A 19,274-nucleotide genomic window follows, 5' to 3' on the forward strand; every position below is an offset into this window, starting at 1 on the left:
ATATTCCTTCAAACTCGAGAGAATGAGAATGGACGTTTAAGTTGGCATAGCAGCGAATGCACATGGGCAAGACATTTTCTTGAATCAAATTTGTTCACTTTACCTAGTCTTTTTAGACCAGGAGTTGCAAACTCACAGGCTGGTTAATGTTGGCCAAGCAGGTGATGAAGACGGGGCTCGGTTGCTGTCCTACAACAGGGACGAGTGGGGACTTGGTGAAGGGGAGAACGCACGCCCGGTCTTCAAAGGAGAGTCACTCCACGGCGCAGGGGGAATGTGGACCCATTATTGCCAGATCCTCTGATTTTAAGAGAAGACAGAAACTTAGATTTCTAAAATGTGTAATCTCTCAAAGTTTAAATGTTGGCAACAGATTTAAAAACTTACAAATTTTAAAACCTTTAAAACATATTGTGGGCCCCCAGATAAACCCATCTGTAGGCCAGACATTGTCCACGAGTGTAATTACACGTCTGTGTGTCTGTGCACACCTTGCAGGAGAGCCCAGGATCTCCAGTACTCCCATCACCTAACCCAACGTGACACAACGGAGGTGTTAAATTACACGAGTAAATGGACTTGTTCTCAAAATTACATATTTTTAAGTGACACCAGTGAAAATGAGTCTGTCTCAGATTAAGCCTATTTTTTTTCCATATTAGAGAATGTTAATTCTTCAGATCATTCCTTCAACAAACATTGACAGAGGGCCTAATCACTATGCAGGAAGCTGTGCAAAATAATTAACTCCTAGGCCTCCTAAGTAAGAATTTTAGGAACTGACTGGTCTGAGAAGGAAAGTATCAAAATCATCTGAAAACTCTATTTCCTGCTGCTTTGCAGGTTCCCTCTGTTGTCATCATAGTGTAACCTTCAGGGTGTGTTCTGCAGAATCTTCTGTAATTGAACACTTTAATGCCCCTCTTTTGAGAACTGGGCCTTTTATTTTAGTTTTTTAAAGTATTCATTATAGAGCCTTAGCGAGAAAAATCAAATATGGATTATATAAATCAGTAGAAACGAAATTCTAGGCCTAAAACAAAAAGCAAAAATTAGCCACTGGTTAAAATTCGTTATAAAAATATTGTTCGAGGACTATTTCATCTTTAACACCATGGGAGAAGCAGCAAGGTCAATCGTCCGCAGGCACAAATAGGTAGAGTGCCATCGGGCCAATGCTGAGGTTTAAAAAATGTTTACAGGGCCCAGATATTTAAGAATGGACAAAATCCAGATCTAGGACTTGTCATCCCTTATCTCAGCTCCAATGGCTTATGTTTATAACGATGACAGTATTAATACACGCCCATGGCCAGACATAGTCCATGGGCATGAAGAATCTGCTTTACAGAACTGCAAAATCTTACAGTTTGGAAGGACTTTAGCAACAATCTTGAGTCCATTATTCATAAACTTCAGTCATTACCATATCTGTCACCTTCAAAACACTGGTCACATTCACTTAATATTTTTATTTAAATTAATTCACTTTTTTTTCTTCTTTTGAGGAAGATTAGCCCTGAGCTAACATCTGCCACCAATCCTCCTCTTTTTGCTGAGGAAGACTGGCCCTGAGCTAACATCCATGCCCATTTTCCTCTATCTTATATGTGGGACGCCTGCCACAGCATGGCTTGACAAACTGGTGCGTAGGTCCACACCCAGGATCTGAACTGGTGAACTCCGGGCCACCAAAGCAGAATGTGTGAACTTAACTGCTGTGCCACTGGGCTGGCCCCTAAATTAATTAACTTTTTAATTTAGGTCACTTTATGTTATTGCCTTAAGAGAAAAAACAGTGTCCCTTGACGTGGAGGATAATATTGAAATCCATAATTATCGAATAAAAGAGTTTATGACCTAAAAACATCTCCCTACATGACCCCGTGAGGTAGGTACTATCATTATTTTCAACTCACTGATGAGGAAACTGAGGCTCAGAATTAAGTGACTTCCCAAGGTCAACTTACGAGGGAAACAGGTATGATTCAAATTCAAATCTGCCAACCACGAAAAAAAAATTGTTTTAGTCATGTCATTAAACTGCTTCCCAAGACTGGGAGTTCTTCCTTGCTGCACGTCACTCCAACACGAACTCCCCGAGACTCAGAATGTAGACATTTTCAGAGGGACTGGAAGAGAGAAGAGAGTGAACTGAAAATGTGCTCAGTAGGATACCACAACAGTGGGGAAAGGCAGATAAAAGCGTTCTGAGGGTAGAGCAAAGGCAGCTGAGGATTCGTACCCTGCTTCACTCCAATAACTTACTATTACTCTTTCCAGCTTTGAATCTTCACATAAAATTATGAGAGTGTCTCGTAATTTTAGCAAGGGCTCATGTGCAGTCAATGGTTGCAAAAGCATCAGCTCAGAGTTCACTCCAAAAATTCTTACACACATATCCCTGGAAAGCGAGCTCTATTCAATGCCAAGAGCACTCAGTCTAAGAGAGGCAGATGTCACTTGCCACCTCCCGCTGCCAACAGCTGTAATCAGGTATCTCTGTAATTAGCCACCAGAAGGAATCCGGTCTTTTGCTCTTCTGTAGTGATTACTCAGCTTTATAGTCAGAACTGCCCTGGTTTTACAAGATTCACCCCAAACGGCAGTTCTCGGGTCTATCAGCTGCTCCGAGCAAGGACGGAAGACTGCATCGCAGGTCCGTAGTCTCCCCTCAACATTCGATGAAGAAATGCACCCTCTGAAGGAGGACAGGCCTCTCACACTGACCTGCTTCCTCAGCATGCATCCTTCTAGGATTCCGATTGTCTCCTGATGTTAAACTGAACTAAAGGAGAAATTCCTGGAGGGCGGAAACTACATTTTATGTTTTATTATATTCACCAAAAGGTAGACCACTGGGTTTTGCCAAAAATCTAGATGGCCTGCATCTCAGCCCTCAACCCTTATCTCAGTATATTCAAAATGGAAACCAGCCTTTATGCAACATTTGGTGTAAGTCCTCCCCCACTTTAATGTGTGCGCGTGTGCATGTCTGTCCAGCCGTTTTCACAAGATCAGCAAATACTCTTCTACAGCACGGCTACATCCTATCATCTCACCTTTATGGATATGATGCAATGTCCTTAACTAATACCCCACTGTTAGAAATTTATGGTAGTTACAATATTTCCTATTCTAAATGATACCACAATGAGTTTCTTTACATGTTCATCCTCAGAAAAATGTCTGATTATTTGTCATATTCCTCCAAACGACCAGATGAAATAAGATGCAGACTTCTAAAGTTCATAGACTCTTTTGTGATGCCATCCACTCGGCATGTTTCTCTGCTTCAAGGAACCACGGCACCTCTCTGCTGTGGCCCACTCTGCCCTATTAGTTATGCTCAATATTTGCCCTCCACCCAATAATTTTTAAATTTCTTGAGAATAGACATCCCCATATTAAATCAATTAAGATGACAACAAATGATAATTAAACACAATTGCCAGGTGCTGGGGTAAAAATGGATGAGGTGTAATCCCTGCCTAGAACAGCAAGGGAGACAGAGCCAGCAGTAACAACGTGGCTACATGAAGTCCTCTCTAACAGGGGTGAATGAAACTTACTATGGGAACAAAAAGGAGAGAGCAATGAACTCTTCCAGGGGCAAAAGGAAACAAGGAGATGAAAAAAAAAAAGTTTAGGAAGCTATGGAGAGAGGCAAATCGTTGAGTTACTTCTTGTAACATTAATAGAAATTCACCAGGTGGACAAGTAATGGTAAGGAGACAGAGGGGGTAAATTTATTAGTAAATGCCAGTTAACGAAAGCTTTTGGTTTCATCTAGAGCATTAGTTTCACTTAGGAATTTATGAAGAGCTCAGATCTTCTAAGCCAGGGTTTTTCAACCTCTGTACTACTGACCCTTGGAGCCAGACAAGTCTTGGTTCCGAGGGGCTGTCCTGTGGACACGTACCAGCATCGCCAGCCTCTACTCACTATGTGCCAGTGGCAACTGTCCCCACCTTGCAAGTGTGACAACTGAAAATGTTCCCAGACAGTGCCAGGTGTCCCGGGGTGGCGGCTAGAGGGATCACCCCTGGTTGAGAACAACTGTTTCAAGCATAATTCTAGCCCCAAGGACTTCTCCCTTATTATACTACCTCTTTTCTCTGTCCTAAAAATGATGTTTCCTTTGGTTCAAAACCCAACTAGACCCTCAATTTATTTTTATTTAATTAGTTTATTTATTTCTTGGTGAGGAAGATTCGCCCTGAGCTAACATCTGTGGCAGTCTTCCTCCACTTTTTCCATGTGGGACGCCTCCACAGCATGGCTGCTGAGTGGGGTAGGTCTGCGCCTGGGATTCGAACCCGTGAACCCGGGCCACTGAAGCGGAGCACACAGAACTTTAACCACTCAGCCACAGGGCCGGCTGCCACAATTTATTTTTAGATAAGAGATAAGTTTACTAAAATGTTACTGATGCCAACTACAGGACACCCGCTTTGATGAAACCTAATAAAAAATGAACTGTTCACTATGATATGGAAGTATATAAATATTATGGCTAATTATTTGTTCAGAATATCACAGCTTACAAGGTAATTTCACATTTGACTTCCCTGAATGCTCACAGCACCCTATGAAGTATTTGTCATTGTTCCCCCTCTGGAGATGAAGACAGGGTGGCTCAAAGACACCAAATATCCCAGCCTATCGAGTGTTAAGTGGTGGAGGTAGGATTCCTATCCAGACAGTCTCATTCCAAATTGTGTGCACTTTCCATTTAGTTTAGTAAATGACCAGCACGAGCTTCTTTAGGTCGCAGAGAGAGTAAGCCAGAGAGAAGGCTCATCTTAACATCACACAGATGGGGAAATAAAATGACTGAGGGATGCCCTGCTACCTACAGAGCTCACCAAGAAACTACAGTAAGTAAAAACTTGCTTGTGGAAGCGAAGCATCATTTAACCACCAAAAAACTGTTGTGTCCCTTCCTTGCATAGCTTCAAGGGCACTTACTGTGCAAAAGGAGTAATACATACTGGTTATGGTTACCTTTACACCCATAATTTTTAAAGTATGTTAACATCTTTTACTCATTTTAAATAGTCTTAGAAAATTGGTGTAATAGAGATTATCTACTGATAAAAAACGATGCATAAAAATATGAACTAACGTGATTAAGGTCACACGGCTAATAAGAGGCCAAATCAAACTTAAGTTCTCTGTTCTTCTAGATAAGCGTTCTTCCCACGACAGTTTCCAACATCGGACGACCCCACACCCCTCCAACTGTAAACATCATAAGCCAGTAAATAAGATATCCTCAATTAAATAGATACTAATTCTGTTTCAATAACATCTGAAGACACGTTTCCCTTGGCAGTTTTAAAAATAGCTATCCACACAAAAGTAAGAAGTGGGAATTTCTGCTACTCTTATCGAAGACAAGAAGCACTTCTGTAAATTAAGCAAAGTACCAGAACCAGCGAGACTATCTTTTTCATGACTTATTAGCTCACACACCTTTGCAATTTTCTGGACTTGGTCAACTCTGTACTCCAACGCTATTTGATGCTTCTGAACCTGAACTGTAGCAATGACAAAAAGGTGAGCAGGGAGGGTTCAGGAATCTTTTGGATATAGAATATTGAGTCAGACTTCTTTAAAAATTACTTGTCTACGTAATGATAAAGGGCTTATTTAAGATAGGAATGCTATACACTTTGTAAACACAGGTATTTTGAGTATGAATGGAAAGCAATTCAATTTCTGGTTTAAAGAACAATAACGAAATCGTAAAGTCTTACTCCATCATGGAAGGTGGGATGGTGCAGCAGTCCTGAATTGCAGTGAGGGGAGAGGTCAGGTGAGCCGTATACGACGCTTCTACAACTTGCTTGTTCCGGTTGACCACATCCAAGTACCGGTTGAACTTCTCTCTGATTTTTTTGGCTAGCTGTGGGACGACAGTGAGCAAAATAAATCGAAAGCCCAAGACAATAACCCATTGTACTTTTTCTAATAAGCTAATTAATTTGTGTCACAAACTGCATGTATTAAACTTCAAGTAAAACAGTAACGCACCCCCAAGACTCATTCCACTGTGTAAATTGAGATCAAAATTGTAAAATGCCCAGAAGTCACAGAAGAATGCTCAGATGACAAAAAAAAAATAGCATCTTCTGTCTTTTAATAGATGATGATGCATTGAGAACTTCTCATGTGTTCAACTTCAGAAAGAACAATACTGATCCATAAAATGACTTGCTGGATAAAGGAAAACGAAGTCTACTGATAGCATTGTCGGCATGTTACAGAGCAGCAACAGTGACTGGGGGGAAATCCCCACTATTCATGGTCCTGGAGTCACACAGGTTTTCAGGGGAAAGATATATAGAGGGGAAATGACATTCAGTGTTTCCTGCTCCACAACTCCAGGGGGCACCATTCAGTCTTCCACGTAAATGGCAGTTTCCTGGGGTTCTGCAATGCAGACATCCATATAAAATAAAGCGCATAGTTAGACATATACTTGTGTTTGGTCTGTTACCCCTTTAAGATGGACAAATGTCTTCCTTAAGTGCTGTGAACAGAACACTTCATCATAATTTACTTTCATGTGGGAATAACAAAAGCAAATTGATAAGCATACTGTTTTTCCTCCATTGTTCCCATCAAATATCACAGCTTAATTACAGATCTCCAAGGAAAACAGTGTTGTTTTTCTTCCCCTTAAACAAAATGTTACCCAAATGAAACGACTGATAGAATTACCGCTAATTGGTTTTGCAGACCTATTAGTTACCAGCACACGAGAGGAGAACTAATCATCTCCTTTGGGCCACGCGTCCCACACAATCCAACAGCTTACGGCCTGAGAACATGCAGCCAAATCAGAATATCTTCATTTGTTACTTTCGAGACAACTTGAAAATTTAATTTTGCTCTAATGATATTCTGCAGCTTTCAGAGTTTCAATTAAATAACTGAGGTTCTCAGTCTTACTAAATATTGCACAGACTATACAGTTCAGAAAAATTCCTGGACATAACAGAAGAGTATGAGAATGTTTCATTTGATAATGGGTTGTCCAAATTCACCTTAGCGTTTTTTTTTTGGTGAGGAAGATTGGCCCCGAGCTAACACCTGTTGCCAATCTTCCTCTTTTTGCCTGAGGAAGACTGTCACTGAGCTAACATCTGTGCCAATCCTCCTCTATTTTGTACATGGTATGCCACCACAGCATATCTTGATGAGCAGTATGTCAGTCCACGCCCAGGATCTGAACCCATGAACCCCAGGCTGCAGAAGCAGAGCGCGCAAACTTAACCACTACGCCAGCTCCCTTTCAGCATTTTCAAAGGAGAAATTGTGTGTCTCAAAATTCAAGCAGATCACCTGCAATTGTGCTTCCTGAACTAGAGTTCTTACTATTTAAAGAAACGTACATTTTTCTCATTGAGGTCATTGAAATAAAATATACACACAGTTTAATCTCCCCTGTTTATTTAGACCACTGGTGATTTTGCCCCGCAGAGGACATTTGGCAGTTTGGAGACAATTTTGGTTGCTACAACTTGATGGAGAGAGCAATGGGCATCTGGCAGGTGGAGGCCAGGATGCTCCTAAATATCCTACAACACACAGGACAGCTCCACATAACCAAGAATTATACGGCCCAAAATGTCAATATAGTCTTGCGTCGTTGATAACGGGGACACATTCTGAGAAGCGCGACGTTAGCTGATTTCATCATTGTGCGAACATCATAGGGTGTAGTTACACAAACCTAGATGCTACAGCCTACTACACACCTAGGCTACATGGTACTAATCTTATGGGATCACACTTGTATATGTAGTCCGTCATTGACCAAAACAGCTCATGACTGCAGTGTTCCATCTGGGAAAACCTAACGTAGAGAAAAATCAAAGATAATAATCCCGATCTGTAAGTCAGCCAATAGATCCCAAACTGTTCTTCTAGCTTAGTTTTCCACCCATCCAAAATGGTACCTTAAGGAGGATAAAAACCTAACAAATTTCAATATTTACAAATTTCTATGTTGTTGTTTTTCCTTTTCCAAAGTAATGTGAACAGGCCATCATACATGCCTATAGTTGTCTAAAACGTAGGCCAAATACAGAGACAGGACTATTCCCTCATTGTCAGTAGATGGGCTGAAGTGCTTCTTAAACCGCAGTTTGCACTCATAAAACAATCCTTTCTCCCCGGACTCTCACATCAGTGGGCAGTTGAGGATGGGAGAGTGACACATCCAGTTTGAAAACCCACGTGGATTCTTACGGTGCCCTGCTCCCCCCGTCATAACACACACTACGCTTTAATGCCACTACCTGTTTAAGGTCGGGTTGCCCCACTCGACTGCATGCTCTGTACGGGCAGGGACTATGTATGTTTTTGTTCATCTCTGGGTCTTCAGCACGCTGCCTGGCATTGTACGCAGACAAAAAACATTTAATGAATTAATACAGGTCAAAAAAGAATTCACCCCGAGAGTCATCAACCTTGTCTTTTGGTCTCAGGATCAATAAACTCTTCAAAAACATGTAATGCTTATTTAAAAAATATACATCAATATGTATTTCTAGAAACTCCATCAAGACCAAGTTCTGCCTTTCCTCTTTAGGTTCGGAAATAAAATAAATATCATTAATCGCCCACCTACAAGCATCAGCAGTCTAGTACTGCATTGCCCTTGGAAGAAATGTGCTGTCGCAGGGTAAAGATGAGGCGCACCTGAAATGACTGAAATGCCAAATAATATCTTCACAAATTCACTTCTAAAATGAAAACAGCATCTGCAGTCGCTTCTGCCCTTCTCTCTCACACACACAAATGCCTGGGAAATCCTAAAGCTCTGCTTCCACACATTTGGAGAATTCTAACTTAGAAAACACGAGTCCTCGTTAGTTATGATACTCTAACTGCCTGATTTTGCGTGAGCTGAGAACGACTCATATTTTTAAGTGTCTTTTACTCAAATCCCAGTGTTCTTAAGTTTTATTGAGACACAGTCACTAGTTTACGTATCGTTCATGGCTGCTGTCATCACATGATGGCAGAGTTAAGTAGTTGCAATAGAGACCGCGTGGCCTGCTTCGCGATGGGTAGAAGCCAGAAGCCCTAATACGGCCCAAGATACAGCCATAATCCTAGTAGTTTTATAAAAATTTGCTGCAATTCTTTAACACTTATCTCCAGTGAGAAGTGGGGTCTATATTCCCTCTGCTCCCACTGTTTGACCCTGGGTAGGCTTACGATGGCTTCTACCCCGTAGGATACAGAGAAAGTGACACCATGTCACTCCTAAGGCTAGGTCACAAAGGGCCGTGCAGCTTCCGCCTGTCTCTCCTTGGAACGTTCTCAGCTACCAGGCTGTAAGACGTCCAAGACACGTGGAGAGGCCACAATCAAGCACTTGGTTGGCAGCTCCAGTGGAGCAAGTCTTCAAGTCATCCCAGCCCAGGCCCCGGATATGAGTCAAGAAGCCTCCAGATCATTCCAGCCTACAGTCTCCCCCAGTGAAGCCCCAGACATCATGGAGCAGAGATAAGCCGTCCCTGCTGGGCCCGGCCGGCATTCCTGACCCACAGGACCCTAAGCACAAAGAGATAGTTATTTATGCCACTAAGTTTGGGGTGGGTGTTGTGCAGTAACAAGTAACTGGAACGCCCAGGACAGGCTGGATTCCATCCTGAGATCAACGTATTGGAGCGAAGCTAAACAAGGCTGCTCAGATGCAGGCATGGAGCCTACATCATCAGAATTATCCAGACTCCAGCCTGCAGGCTAAACCTGCTGCAGAGAGACTCCAGGGCTCTTCAGAAGATGATAAAAGCCACGTAGGGTGGTACTTACATTCACCAGGCACAAGGACCCTACAATGTAGGTATTGTCATTTTACAGCAATGAGGTCATTTTGTGGCTCAAAGCCACGAAGTAGGTGAATAACCCCGTCATCACTCATTCACACTTGGAACTGTCCATAAAGCTACGTATCCACCTGCTCAGCTGCAGTGCCCCCGACAAAGCTGCAATGGGGGCTTGAAATAAAATTTCGAAAAAGGGGCCGGTCCTGTGGCCTAGTGGTTAAGTTCGGCGCACTCCATTTTGGCAGCCCGGGTTCAGACCTATACCACTCGTCAGCCCTGCTCTATAAAATAGAGGAAGACTAGCACAGATGTTAGCTCAGGGAGGATCTTCCTCAGCAAAAAAGAAAAATGACAAATCGCACAATCTGGGGAATGGAGCTCCTGTTAATGTAATCGGCCAAGGCACAGAGCTCCTCACTACTGGGCTGGCCATGGGACCAAGTGTTCCTTGGGGTGGTTGGGGGGTGCTGGTGGGGGGGACTGGCTGACTGATGGGTGAGGGGCCCTGTCAGAAGTAGTGGGTTTGGGGGTGGCAGGAATGCCTGCCTTTGGCCTCTGGTTAGGGGGGACCCTAAGCTGCATTCTTCATCAGTGGAGGCAGTAACTCATACACAGAGCCCAGACACACGATTAACAAACACAAGCTCCCTCCACTTGGATTCACAGCTCTCAGCCAGAAACCCCTCAGTCCAGGTTGTAGCACCCATCCTGCCTTCTGTAAAACTATAACAATAATAATTGCCAACTTTGGTTTAGTGCTGCCTATGTGTGGGGCACTGTTATAAGCACCTCACAAGCAAACATCAGTTTAACCCTTCCAAGAACCCTATAAGGTACACATCTCCATTTTCCCACCAGAAGCAGACGGTGAAGGTTAAACAACTTCCTCAAGCTCACAAAGCTGGTAAGGAGCAGAGGTGGGATCCAAAGCCGGGAGCGTTCTGACTTCAGAGCCTAGACTGTTGATCTTCTTCTCGCTCGAATTCAGAGACCAATTCCACCCCACCCCCACCCCCGCGTCCCCTGCCCCCGTCATTTCGGTTCAAATCCATTTGAACAAATGCTGTGAAATTCTTGGCAGAAGATCATAAGCCATAATAGTCTCATAACTTTATAACAACATTTTTAAAAATTAATATTTCATTTAGAATTCTTTATAGTTCCCATGAAAATCAAGACTTTGAGGAACTTTAGAATTGCTGAATTCTACCACCAACATAAAAAAGGCAAAGGGCCAAATGTGAAATAATGTATTCTCCAAAAACAATGCCTACCTAGTATGACCTGACTACTGTGGTATAGATTACATCAAACTAACTTAAATTGTTCTAATTATTCCAGGTGTGTGTTAGTTTGTTCGTAACCTGCAAAGAGAACAGAGTGTATGTACCCGTCCTTTCCTTTGGCAAAGAAATTTCGGAATTTATTATTTTCTTCTGAATTAAGTTATCTGTCATCATAGGGTAGTAAGATGCAACCGTCACTCCCATTTTAAAAGTGAAGAAACTGAGGCATATGGAGCTGAAGGGTCTCTCGACTCCAGGGGGTGCTCTGGCCTCCTCTGACCCCACTGCCAAGATGACCTCCCTGTGCCCTCTGACGAGGCATGTGATGGAAGCTCACTATGGAAACCTCAACTCCTGCTCCACGAGGCGGTATTTTTTTTCTCTCCCTAAAAGCAATCTCTTGTAGCATGCCAGCCAAATCCAGGTTGCCTGGCAAGCATAGCAGAATCTACTGGAGTAAAGACAGCCCACAGAGAGATTAAATCCTGAATGTGCCCATTAAACTGAAGAAGACCAGCTAGCAGTGTGGCACCTTCCGAGAGGCCAGAGCGATTCTGGGTCTGCATCCTGCTATGGTCCCTGCAGACAGGAGAAAACAAAGGACACTCTCAACAACAAGCTACAGGTGGACCCACAATCCTCTTCAGTGTAATTAAAAACATTTTTCTTCTCACAGCTCAGCTTTCATCTTTTATCCTTCTTTATCCTCTTCCCTTCATCCCCTAAGGGGTTCCTGAATGCTGATGAGACAACAGGACTAAAACCATTTTGTCATCTTTTGGGTCACTTCTTCGGGGGGCCAACATCCAGCCATGGGTCAACGGATCAGTAGGTAGTGCGCCGGTCCCCATGGAACGGATTCTAATTTGTCATCATCTCCAGTGACAACGTTTCATCACAACATCAATGAATTTCTTTCTTGCGGAATTCCCCCTCCCTTAATTTTCCCATAGACATTTCTTCATTTGCATACTACCCCGAGCCCTTCTTTTTAAAGCTCTTTTTACCTTCGCTTTATACTTCTGAAGACTGGGGGTGGGGTGGGCACACGGTAAGGGAAAGGTGACAGAAAACAAAAATGCGGAGGAGGCCGGCTACACGCTTTATTTATGTCTCCTTTCTAAAAGGCGGGGGGGGGGGGGGGGGGGGGGGGGGGGGGGAGTGCCGCCCGGTAGGGAAAGCTTTATTGAAAACACAGAACAATGAACTGACAGGCACAGACAGGAAAGGGACCCTGGGGGGCTGAAGATGCAGAGCAAAATTCCTATGGAATGTGGAAGAGTTTAACATTTGACATTCAAAAACCTTTGTGCCGTGATAAGTATTTAATAGCTGACCCCTATTCCTTCGATTCCAGCCTTATTAGTCAGGAATAAACCTTTCATTTTCCAGCAAGTTTCGGGACTTTATTATTTAAATGTATGTGACATAGAAATAATTGTAAGTATCTGCAAGCACAGGTATTTAACCTCTCTGAACATCACACCACTGCATTCCAACGTTCAAGCGGAAAACATTCTCATTGTTCCATGTTGCCCACTGTACAGAGGATGTAAGAAATGCTCTACCCTTGCAATTATTTTGTTAGTGATAATTGTAATATTCCAGACAGCTCTCCCAATTACTAGCTGGGAATTTGGGCAAGTTCTTCGACTTCCCTTAGCCTTGGCTTCCTCATGAGTAAAACAGATAATACCCCTTCATGGGCTTATTGTGACGTTCAAATGAAACAATGAACATACAAAGCCCAGAATAAGTACGAGGGATCAGTCTCATTGTGGTACCCCCGTCTCTGGACTAGAAAGTGCAGGGGTGGTGGGAGGAAATAACGTGGGGTGTTTTCCAATAATGGAGCTATAGGTAAAGAGAGAGGGACTCTGAACATTAACCATTTTATTCATTTAACTCATCCGCACGCTTAATCCTCCATAGGAAACCTGGCACAGGGTCTGGGGGGAAAAACATTTCTTTCTTAGATTAACAGCAAAATGGCACAAAGGGCTTGAGCTTTGGAGTCAAATAAATGCGAGTTAAATCCAACTCTGTCACTTACTAGGGAACCAGGCAATTATTTCTCTAAACCTCAACTTAAAAACCTCTAAACTGGGAATAGTAATAGCTGCTTTGTGATGTTGTTTGAGAACTAAGAGGAATAAAGTTTGTAAAGTATTCAGCAGTGTCCAACATATTGTAGGCGCCAAATAAATGGTTGTGGCTGTTGTTTGACCATTGTCGTTATTGCTACTTACTGTTATGGCCGTCGTTGTTACTGTCTGGAGGACCTGACGTGCTCACTCGAGTACTCTGAAGGGAGACCCCAGGAACACGTTCTCGGCAATTGGAGAGGAGTCAGGACCGATGTGTTAGCACTGAGCAATGCCCTTCCTAGGGCTGTCCATGCCTCTTCCCAAGCCCTGGGTCGTGCAGCCTGCATGACCGCAGTCTCAAGTGGCTTGGCATTCTTCTAGGATTCTCTTTCTAACGTTAAGCATCTAATAGTGACTTTAGTCTTGTGATGCATTTTACCATTTTCAAAGCATTTTTCATGACTGTCTCATGTACCTTCCACAACCCTGGGAGCTAGGCAGAGCACGTGTTCCCTGTCCCCTTTTTACAACCAGGAACTCAAGGCTCAGGTGTGTGCCCAAGCCGACGCCGAGTGAGTGTAGACAGCAGAGAGACCCTTTCTCCGATCCCCAGCTCCATTCTCATTCTGCTACAAGCTCCCCAAATTGCAGGAAAATGGGAACCCTCCCAGATGAAATGACCTACATCCTACTCATTCTTCCAGTCCCCGTCCAATTTTTTTGCCTCTCCGAAGCCTTCTGAGACCCGGCTCTTCCTAAACTGCCGGGACTCACCGTCTGTGCCACTCCTGTCCTGCCTCATGTGACTGACCTTTCCTCAGTCAGGGACTCCATTTTCCCCAAGAAATCAACAACGTCACAGTAACTAGCGTTTGTGGACTTCCCACTGTGCGCCGGGCACTATGACAGTGCTCAGTCCTCACAGCAACTCTCGGCAATCGCTGTAGGTTGTTTTTCTGGGTGGTTCCAATAGATCAACTTGCCCGAGGTCACTCAAGCTAATAAAGAGGTTAGGTCAAATCCATGCTCTTAAACCACACTACACTCCACATTTTCATTTAACACCGCCCGGGATCTAGGAGGGACTTAAAAGGGTTCGCTCGCCCTCATGCAATATACCATTCTCTGCCACACTGGAAAAATCGGCTTCCTTAGGAAAGGACAGATAACCTACAAATATTGCTCATATCTGGTTCAAGGCAATCCACACCTCTGGGCCTTTCTAGTTCCCTATCTTGACGCGCCTCCTGGGTGATGTCAGCTGCTCTGGAGTCAGTCTTGCTAGAAAAAAGAACACCAGTTCAGAAAAGGGACCCTGTCGGCAGTTGGCCATAGTTGCAACGTGGCTGCTCATCCACCACCAGTTTAGGTTTCACGAACCCACTCAGGAGACCAGAGCCTGGGCATGGCAGGCAGATGAAGACCTGGAGATGGAATGGGGCCCGTCGGTATTTCCTGCGGCCCGCGGAGGCTTCAGGTTGTCTGACGGATGTGTGGGAATGCCCCGTCCAGCAGAGAAGCGGGGCAGCTGCTGACAGACGAACTGCAGGTGGACCAGGAAGATTTATGCGCGAGGCTGTCTGGGCTCCGGGGCCACATACCCCGATCCTGTGAGAGGTGGGGCCCCTGTGGCTGAGCTGGGGAGGAGCGCGATGGAAACAGCAGGAGGCAAGTGCCGACGTGCCAGAGACGTGCCAGAGAACCGGAGGAGGCCGAGCCGGGAGACGCCGGGAGCGGCAGCTTCTCTGGGAGCAAATCGCGGGCTGGCTTGAAAGGTCGGGACGGGTCTGGTTTGGGCAGCCGTCTGTATCAGGTATTCCCGGGGAGTCATGGAAACGCACACCCCAGCCTCTGGAAGGCCGGGTTATCAACTCCAGGGCTCAACGGGCTCTTGCCCTGGTTTTCACCTGCCTCCACCCCTGACAACAGATCATAACAAAAGAAACAACGGGAGGGCAGGCTCCAGCCCACTTCTCCTCACTTTACTCTGTAATCGGAGCCCCTGAGCTGAGGTCCCTTAAAACCAAAATAAGCAAGTGCTCAGGGCTGGAAAGTTTACAGCCTGCTCCTTCACAAGAAAGAAGTTCAACCTAGTCTTGACCTTAGAAAGAATCAAGAGGCTGAGAACGAGGGAGGAGAGGAGAGGCAGGGCCCACGGCGTACGGAATCATCTAGAACATTTAATTCACGACTTTGGAGATAAGTTTGTGTAAGTTATTAATCAAGGAGGAAAGGGGGAAAATACTCTGAGTTTGTGAACTTAGGAGTTCTCTGGTGGCCCCTGAAGGACACACTCAGTCGTGGAAAAGGAAAGACTCAGTCCCTTACTCTCACCACGTAAAGCTCTTAGAGTACAAACATCCATGCATAACTTATAAACAGCAAGAGCAACTGACATGCATTCCAAGTATCAGGGGCGCTGGAGGAACTGGGGACCAGTCGGCAGGGCTCTGGGAACATGCAATTCACTGTAGCCCAGACTATTTTCCCCACACCCAGTGAAAGAATATCTCATCTCAAGCAAACCTGCAACCTCTGCCAGGGCCTGGCACACCACAGGGACCTGGGAAGTGTTTTCTGTGTAAAGGAAGGACGAAATCTGACCTGGCCTCCAATTGGAGGCCAACTGACCGGAGCATTTTAGGGTTCTCAACAGGCCGTTTAAGAGCACATCGCTCAAATCCTTGCCAGCAAGTCTCAATTAGCCCAGTAGTGAAGTGGAAAGGCGACACTGATCAGGGAAGGAAACCTGCTGCCAGCAAACACGTCCCCACCCTCAACCCGGCAGAGAGCTTCTCAAATCCAATTCCTGGGACAACAATCTTGAGACACAAGGAAAAGAAACTAGATGTTTCCATTTCCCCTTTCTCAATAACGTGCTAACCGGACTTACCTTTCCATCGCAGGATGCTACTGTGCCACATTAGCACTTCACTGAGGCACAGCTCTCCTCCTGGCTGTGGACCTTGGGTACAGTAAGGATAATGTCTCTCCTCGTCTCCCATGACAAAGAGATAAGTCGGTGCAAGGCAGAGCCTCATGCACAGCGTACTCCAGATCTGGAGTGACAAATTTTCACAGCAGAAATTCCATTTAGAACAAAGGGAAAATAACAGTACAAGAGAAAGCATCTTATAAACACTTGACTTCTTCAGCTGTTGAAGACTGGCCTTGGATATCTGACACCAAGTTGAGTCCAGAGGATGGCCTGACAACATAGGAGGCAGGAGCACTCATCTCTCCTCTCCCACCTTCAAGCGAGGAAGCCAGCTGGGAACACGCTTATCTTAGCGGATAGAAAAGGCACTTCTTGGCTTTCCTTTCAAGATACTTGAGTAGTGGCCAAGCAGCCCCGGAGATCTAAGGGCCTTTACGATGCAGGCATAAGAGCTCTAAGTACTAAGACAGAAGCACAAGTTTTCTGTTTTTTTGTAATTAGGAGAAACAACAACACACACAGATCACTCAAATGAGGTGCAAATGCTGGATGCTAACAAGAAACGCACTGCTATTAAGACTTGAAGAAACAACAACAAAAAGTAATGTTTCCCATGTGGGTTCCAAACCAGAGAGACGAGGACATGTGCCTCAACCACAACAATTTTATGGGATCCCTCTCTGAACTATTCTGTGTGTTCCCTTGCCAAGCGGCACCTGATACCCTCCTCGAACTCACAGCTGGACTTAGGAAGGCCCCTCATCCCCTTCGAATCACAGGGAGGACGGCAAGCAGAAGAACCATGGCGGATCTGCTCTCCATCCGCTGTTGCTTTCCATGGGATTCACTGCGAACGCCTTCCCGTGGAGAGTGGTACCAGACACCGGTGTCAGCAGACGTGACAGCGACACTTCATGACTTTGCAGAGAAACCAGCGTGTACTTTGCAGCATATCAAAGGCTTAAAGGCTGCTTAAGGAACAACAAGGCATGGGTGTGAAAGCCCATGAACAGCTATTTCAGCATGATTTCTACCTGCCCAGAGTCTTCTAATGTTAAAATAAAGCGGTAATTCTTGGTAAGCTTCCAATTTTATCACACCACATGTTACTTCATGGGTCCAGATTTTCAAACTGTTTGGCCAATTCAGGAGTTCTTGATATTAGCAGCAATTGATTCCCTCACATCGGTACCACAGGTACCTCCTGGTGCACCAAGGAATACATTAAGGATGACCTGGCCCCTGCTCTTCAGTTTGGCGCCAGGTTTTAGATGTACTGAGTTGAGTTTCTGTTGATGCGTTCTGCCAGCGCAGATGATCTGTGGTTATTTTATTTCTCTAGCAGGAACAGCAATTTTGGGTGCAGGATGAAGCTGCCGCGGGAGGGGACTTGGAGAAATCTTGGTTGCTAGCTTCTCATCAGCATTTCCGAGTACTATCCAACCTTGAGATGTCGGAAACGTGGTAAAGTGGGCTGGTTTCTATTTTCAGTGGAATATTCGCTTCTCACGAGGAAGTCTGCCTGGCTTTTAGAATGAGGACTCCAATCTATTCCCTTCCAGTTAAATGAAGCTTTGAGTGTCTGAGTGAAAAGCCCAGGCCCATACTTTTCAAGAGTCTCCTTCACAGAAAGAAGAGCTTTGCACGCATGGGTTGCAGAGTTCTGGGAGAGCTGACGTTCCAGCTGGAGCGGGGAGAGACGCACATCATGGTGGTAGCTCACAGGTCTTGGCCTGCCCTGCCCCAAAGGCCACCCCCGCCCCTCTGCCAGCTGCGGCCTCTTCTCTCCAGCTTTGCCTGCCTGCAACACCCTCTTCTCCCCTGACTCCAGCCCCTCCATTTCTTCCCTTACAAAGAGTGGTAAAACAAAGTGTGAGAATTAAGGGAACAAGGAAATGGACTATTCTGGGTTTTTGCCAAAACAACACAAAAAACCTGTAACCAGAATTTTCAAGCTTTAAATACTAGTATGTGGTCGTGGTGGAAGATACAGAGATTTTCATTTTCTGTCATTGGTATAGGTGTATATATACAAATGTAACAACAAACATCATGTTATAAACATGTGCACAGAGTACAAGTCATATCTGTAAACAATAGATATATAGTGCATTTTTGTGCGTCCAGAGAGAGCATAACACAGTTTACAGGAGAAGGTATGTATGTAAGCAGGATTATGTCAGCCTCTCCACACCAGGCACACACGTTGGCTAACGTACAAGACATACCCGTGAAGTCAGCTGGTCTATATTTAGTACAGGAATTAAACCTTTCATGCATGCACACACACATATTTTAACTTCCAAATATATACAAGCATACAGAACAAATGCTGCATATATATTTTCCTAAAAATAAGAACGAGATAGTTAGATACTTCAAATCTGAAATTGCTGTTTCTTAAGTAGTGAGAGAGGGTCTGTCATGCTGCCTCCTCTCTCCTGACCCATCTAGCTTTTCCCCCAAGAAGCTGGCTGAGCAGTTGTCCAAGGCTCCTCGATGACTGTCAAAGCTTCGTGTCGGAGGAGAGCCTGGGAGCTTTACAGAGAAGATGCTCTAACAAAAGCTTCACCGACCGCAGTTCTACACTAAGAACGGCAAAGAGCGATCAACCTCTGCGTGTGTGACGGGGACCCTCGCTATGCTATGCCTTAGTCTGCCATGAGCCCAACAGCTGCAGCTTTTCACTCAATTAGCTAAAAGTCCTTATTTAGGGGATACTTATTTACCAAAAAACCCCAACAAAACAAAACAATCCACAGTTCCACAGAAAGTGCACAATGACATAAATTAAAACCAACTGCCTTAAGGTTATGTTAATAATGGAATAATGATGAATTGTGAAAAAAACCAAAAGACTCTTCTCTTTAAATAAATCAAAGACTTCACTTATTTTTACATCTTGTTTATGTTCCTGCAGGATGATCCCTTAGTAAGAGAACGCTCTTCCTCATCAGGCTCAAGTTATAAGCTTGAGATTTATTAGAGTTAAAAGGCTTGTTGCTAACAGCACAGAAGGCACCCCGTTCACTGTTTTGACCTGTCAACCGAGCGTTTAAACTCCATCTCTTGCTCATTTAGCAGCTGGGTTTTCATCATAGTACTTACAATG

The 19,274-nt window shown here is 44.5% G+C and overlaps 1 protein-coding gene across 2 annotated transcripts in view; it reads right to left on the bottom strand.

The window, feature by feature from the left end:
- Positions 1-19,274, bottom strand: part of CACHD1 (cache domain containing 1) — a 197,333-nt gene that overhangs the window by 85,976 nt on the left and 92,083 nt on the right. The window contains exons 1-2 of one of the 2 annotated variants that reach the window (XM_070592064.1): positions 13,387-15,161; positions 5,763-5,911 (exon numbers count right to left, since the gene is read on the bottom strand). In XM_070592064.1, coding sequence (XP_070448165.1) covers positions 5,763-5,770 — 8 coding nt within the window. In that variant the 5' untranslated portion in view covers positions 5,771-5,911; positions 13,387-15,161. Of the gene's footprint in view, positions 1-5,762; positions 5,912-13,386; positions 15,162-19,274 lie in introns of those variants that run through there. The other variant, XM_070592063.1, reaches the window with a different exon arrangement.

The sequence above is a fragment of the Equus przewalskii genome, chromosome 24, assembly GCF_037783145.1.
Source record: "Equus przewalskii isolate Varuska chromosome 24, EquPr2, whole genome shotgun sequence".
NCBI lineage: Eukaryota > Metazoa > Chordata > Mammalia > Perissodactyla > Equidae > Equus > Equus przewalskii.